Source organism: Pteropus alecto, unplaced genomic scaffold (genome assembly GCF_000325575.1).
Source record: "Pteropus alecto unplaced genomic scaffold, ASM32557v1 scaffold11, whole genome shotgun sequence".
Taxonomy (NCBI): Eukaryota; Metazoa; Chordata; class Mammalia; order Chiroptera; family Pteropodidae; genus Pteropus; species Pteropus alecto.
The window spans coordinates 1,838,216-1,843,937 of record NW_006431956.1 but is presented as its reverse complement, the minus strand read 5'-3'; the positions used below and the strand labels follow the sequence as shown (position 1 = coordinate 1,843,937).

The 5,722-nt window shown below is 50.3% G+C and overlaps 1 protein-coding gene across 1 annotated transcript in view; it reads left to right on the top strand.

The window, feature by feature from the left end:
- The first annotated feature begins 41 nt into the window (after positions 1 to 41).
- Positions 42 to 5,722, top strand: part of ITIH5 (inter-alpha-trypsin inhibitor heavy chain family member 5) — a 59,591-nt gene continuing 53,910 nt past the window's right edge. Inside the window, 1 exon segment of the mRNA XM_025043395.1 lies at positions 42 to 131. Coding sequence (XP_024899163.1) covers positions 42 to 131 — 90 coding nt within the window.

Sequence of the window (5,722 nt, the reverse complement as noted above, 5' to 3'; positions counted from 1 at the left end):
GCACTGTCCCCTGCGCGCGTCCCGCCGCGTCCCAGGTCGTCATGCTCCTGCTGCTGGCGCTGTGCTTGGGGCCGGTGCTCTGCGCGGGGTCGCTGGAAGAGGCGAGGAGCTGGGGTGACACTTCGGAGCAAGTGAGTGGAGATGTGGGAGGGACTCAGGGAGGGCCCGGGTCGCCGGCTGCTGTCCCCCTCTGCTGCCTCCTTTGGTGCCTGGCTGCTGGACAGGCTCCTTTGACAAGTCCTGGACGGAGGAAGGGGGGACCACCCCCATCTCCTGCCACATCGTCCGTGCTCCGTGCCCCCCGCCCCACCCCCGTTCCCCAGCTCCTGCGGGGAGCTCCCCCATCTGCTGGTCACTCGTGGCCGGAGTCTGGATGGTAGCACTTCTTGTAGAACTGTGTGGGGGACCTCACAGCCCTGCAGAAGCAGACCTTGGCTCTTGCAATCTGCGCGGATTTCTGCTGAGCTAAGGACAGGGGTGGTCTGTGGGGTGCAGCGTTGTTACACGGACGTTCCTAGCTGTTGGTGGAGAAAGCAGAGTCCAGGGAAAGCCCCAAACTCTTAGGAGCCTCTGCAGGTCCCGTCACCAGTTCAGCAGTTGAGGGGCGGAGGGGTGGTCTGCGGAGACCCCAGAACCCAAGCGTCTCAGTGCGCCTAGTTAATCTGTGCTTCCCCAGGGTTTGCGATTGACGTGGCTCAACCTCGCAGGTGGATGAAACCCGCAAACATGAAATCTCAATGCAGTGGCGGCTGACTGGAAAAGCTTTTTGAAGAATAGAAAACAAGTTCACACGATTATCCATGTAAAGACCTTATAGGGAGAGATGGCTGTGACCCAGATAAAATGGGCGTGCACATCTGCACCTCTGGGTGCTGTTTGCACACGTGTCATTTAATTATACATTCAAACCGTGTAGCCTGGAGCACGTTTTCACACCGCGGGAGGAAGAGATGAGCGGGCCCACTGCCCTCCCCCTTCCAGCACGTGAGTTTGCAGGGCAGACCTGCAAGATGGAATCTGGCCAAGCATCAGGTGGTTCCGTGCAAACTGACTCTGCCTCACGGATGTGCTTTCTGCAAAAAAGGAGAGGCAGTCATTCTCTGGTAGGGCTGGCTGTCAGGAGGCATAGCCTACAAAAATCCCGGGAGGCTGCATGGTGGAGAGGGCAAAGTGCAGGCTGGAGGTCCAGGGAGAAGGGCTGGTCTTGGCCACCTCTGGCTGTGCAGCCCAACTAGCTGTTAGAGCTCCTTGCGCCTTCCTCTCCTGCTGATCAAAGTGGAGAGTGCGTTGCTTGTGAGCACATGTGTAAGACTCGGCTGCTAGTGTGTGTGAAGCAGTGCGCACTCGAGAAGTGGTAGTGTTTCAGTAAGTGGTTAAGGGCGTGGGCTTGGTGCCAGGCTGCCTGGGTTTGATCCCTGATTCTGTCTCTTAACGGCTCGAGTTTCTGGGGGCCTCGATTTCCAGTTCTGTAAGGGGTGGGAAAGAATAGGGCGCTGAGGATGGAATGGCCGATATACCTAAAGTGCTTGCAGCAGTGTCTGCACTTGACGTTGCTGCTGGCTGGTAGGCCTGGGCAGCTGAAGTGCTGGGGTGGGGATTTAGGGTAGAGATCTTCAAACGTGTTTCGTGGGGAGGGGTGCGGAGGAAGGAGAACGTGGGAAGAACCGAAACAAAGATTCTGTTTACGAGCGAGGAACTAGGAGGAGGGGTTACGTCTCTAACATCTGCAAGGCCAAGTAGGCTCAACAGTCTCTAAACGCTCCTGCAGAACAGCGTAGGTTTTGGCCCATTCTAGTGATTTCCTGCTGTCTTCGACCCATGGCCCTATTTATTCATCTTGAAAAATGACTGAATCAGAAGAAACCTTCAAGATAGAGAGTTCTGTAAAAATTGGCAATTTGACCTTTTTATCTCGACCCTTTCACAGTTTTTAAGATGATTTATTTCCTTCGTGTGATGGAGGATTTGAGGGCGCAGGCTCCAGCGCCAGACATTCGGGGTTGCATCCTGGCTCTGCACTTTCTGGGGGTCACTTAGTGTGCCTGCAAGCCTCTGCTTCCTCCTCTAGAGTGTGGATGATGAGATGACTTAATTAGCAGGATTTTGAAAATTAAGAGAATCAATGTACTTAAAACCGAGAGCGGTACCCGGGAATGTATTAGGATTTTGAAAATTAAGAGAATCAATGTACTTAAAAACCGAGAGCGGTACCCGGGAATGTGCTCTAGTCCCGACATGATGGTCTTCAAAATTATGTGGAAACTCGAGTTCTCTCGTGGGACTGATAGGCCTATTAATCTGCATTGCAGTTTTGCAGATGTTACCTTATTTGTCACTTACCTTTAATTGGAGGTATTACTAATAACACTTTAGATTCAAATTTTTTCCTCACACCTCCCCCGCCTCAACTGTATCCATTATTACCCAAAACGGGACCGCCGTACCCTGTTTTTTAAACTTCGGCGTGCAGAAGGAAACTCTCAGGGAGCTCATTAGACATTCAGGCTTCTGACCTCTGCTCCCCTCAGCTCACCTCCATCAGAATCATCTGCAGGTGCTCTGTGGATCACACTTGGAATAATACTGCTTTAAAAGCATCTTGCAGGAAATTAATATCGAAAAGAGAGTTTCTCAGATAAAATTAACCTGCTACAAATTTCTGTTTCCTAAGTTTCAAATTGATCTGGTTTCTTTAAATGAAGATAGGACTGTATTCCTGTCATTACGAAAGCAATTTTTAATTTACAAAATAATAATAACCGTCGATTATCGAGGGCCCGTGATGTCTCGGGGAATTTGCTAGGACCTCTGTAGAAACTAATAAGCAATCCAGTGTGCGGGGCCAGATTGCCTGGGTTCCAATCTGGATGCTACTGGCTGCGTGAACTTGGGCAAGAGACGTAACCTCTCTGGGTCTCAGGTTCATCAGCCTCAAGACAGAGTTGTTAATGGTTTCTATGTCATAGGTGGGGTAGGTCTAGGTTTTGAAAAGGGAGTAAGGTTTACATGATCTGCGGGGCCCTCTCAGAGAAAGAGAATATCAAATTTTGGCTGCAAAATTAGGTGCTAAAGTGAGCACTTATTTAGGATGATAAGTAAATTACAACAATTGACACCTCTGCAAGCTGACAGACACCACGAGTATCACCCGCTGACAGCACTGTGCAAGCGAGGGGTCCTGAAGCTTATATCTTATTAACTTCTGAATGATACTAAAATATGAAATAGAAAAATAATAAACCCACTTCTGCTCTTACGGTTGTCATGGGGATTAAATGAGTTAATTCGGGCAAAGTACTCGCCCAGAGTAATATTAGCTATTTTTGGTATTCTTGCACAGCCCGGTTAATCTCCAATTAGAGCCACAGGGAGAGCCTCAGTGTGCTTACTTTACCCAGGAGAAGCATGGCGCTTCCCCGGAGGAGTGACGTTCCCCGCCCCCAGTACCTAGGTGCACAGCTTGGATGGGGACACAGGTGTGCTGATGGCAAAGGACTCCTCCAGAGACCAAGCCGCTTCCGTGTTTACAAGCAAACGTAAATCGTTTCCATGCGATTTTTATTTGTAGCCCCTGCACATAGATAGTGTTCAGTATATGCCTGTGGCAGCACATGGCGGGTGGTGACACATTTCTAAGTCCCCGAATCGAGAATTTCTGGAGTTTTAATTTTTTATGATCTCTCACTCGGAACCAAAGTTTTGCATTTGGGAAAACACAGAAAACCATGATGACTGTGTTGTTTTTTTTTGTTTGTTTGTGTGTGTGTGTTTTTTTAATTTCTTTCTTTCTCTCTTTTTTAAACTCTTTGAAAAGTAAAGGCAGTAAAAGATTTTGTGAGCTCCAGACCACTCGACAATGTCCCCTTTATGCACGTGGGCGGGACTGTGGAAACGGAGCCGCAGAGCTGACTGAGGAAGGAGGACATTCTGGGAGAGATTCCAGAGATTTCCTCACCCCCAAACCAGCCATATCTTGCTGCTTTGCGGGGGATGGGAGTGGGGCGAAGGAAGGGTGGGGGAGTCCTGAGAATCGGGTGGCGAGTTGCAGATGGCTTGGTGTCCCTAACTAGCACTCTTCCCAAAGCCTAGGTCTCAGACGTAAAGCATCCTTGCCACGGGTGCTGTTGGGTTTCCAGCGGGATGACCCGGCTGTTCTCTAAGGAACAGCCACATCGATTTAGAAAGATGGGGTTACGGGATGGAGACCTGAGCTTTCTGGGGGAGGGCAGGGGTCCCGAACCCATAGGCAAGGTCCATTTCCATTGTTTTTTTTTTTTTTTGGCAATGAAAAGAAACAGCGGCTTGCCTAAGGCCAGTTATTTTTTTTTAATGTTACCTGGAAATAGTTTGGAATTTGAGCCCCCGATGAAGCTGCTTCTTCCATTACTGAGTTATGGGCACTCCGAATTGCAAAATGGTTAATAGCCGAGCAACCTGCAGTGACGTCACTCTGAAAGAAGAGAGCTTCTGTGTGTGCGATGGAGAAGTACCCAGCCCAGGTGACAGATGGCCTCGCCATTGCCTCTGCAACCCGTAGCCTTCGGTTTTGTTTCGGGTCTTATGAGTGACCCCTGAGGCAGCGGGCTGCTGAGTTCTGGTGTCGGTGTCAGGGTTTCAGAGCTTCCCCCAGAAGCTGGGGCCAGCGGTAGATGAAATCAGGTGCAGAGTCCTCCGGGACTTCGTGCAGCGTCTCTCGGCTCTGTTATGGGAATGAGGGTCACAGAGCCAGTGACAGGGCCCTTGAGGCAGATGGGGGGCACGGACTCTCCCTCGGTGCCTCTTGCTGCCAGCCTGGGACATTCAAGCACCCACGACAAAAGGTGATGTGCGTGCTTCGTGTATTCAGAGTCTCTCACAACAGGTGGAATCAGCCTTCGCCGCCCACCCGTCCGCCCACGCTCCTGCCCATTTATGGGCTTTTTAGATGCTTTCAGGATGTTTTTTCTTCCCTTCCAGTCGTGATCCAACACGGTGACAGATCCTGGGGAAAAATACAATCTCTAGTATCCGAATTATGAACGTTGAAGCAGTGCCTGCTGTTTCTGACCCCTAGTTGGACTCTGTGATGATGGTGTAGGTGGGGGATTGTCTACACCTCAGCCCCAAGAGCGTCATTGCCACATTCTTGGTGCAAAGGAACCCTTCAGCCACCTTCCACCCCCTGGGGGTGAAGGCTGCTCGGTCCTTACGAGCTGAAGAGGCAGAGGCCGATCCATAAAGCCGACCATTTCTCACCCTGGTTCCTGTATGGAACATGATTTTCTTACATTTCCTTCCCTTTTATCCTACCCCTACAGACATCCGACACAACGAGCTCTAGCCACGTCTTCACCGTCGCTGAAGAACATCGCGCGTTCTTCTTTTTTTTCATTTCCTTTGTCACTCATAAGAATTACTTTGTTAAATTTTCAGGAGTATGTTCGTTTCTTTTGGGTTAGTATGGTGCCCGATGACAAGGCTTATCCATCTCAATCAATGTTCTGGCCAGGATGCCTTCTGTTCTGATGCGAGAATAAATAAGCTCGTCCCAGGGAGAGCAAAGACCCCGGTTTGTGCCATCTCAAATCACATCTCTGTGATTTGGGGCCCCAAGCAGGTTGGCGGAAGCTCTGAGATTCCATGGCAGTCCTTGACGTGAAGCTTGAGTCGCTTATCTGTCCTTAAACCCCACTCCCAGATTCTTATAAGGCAGTGGGAGAAGCCCCCAAACAGTCAAAGGGAT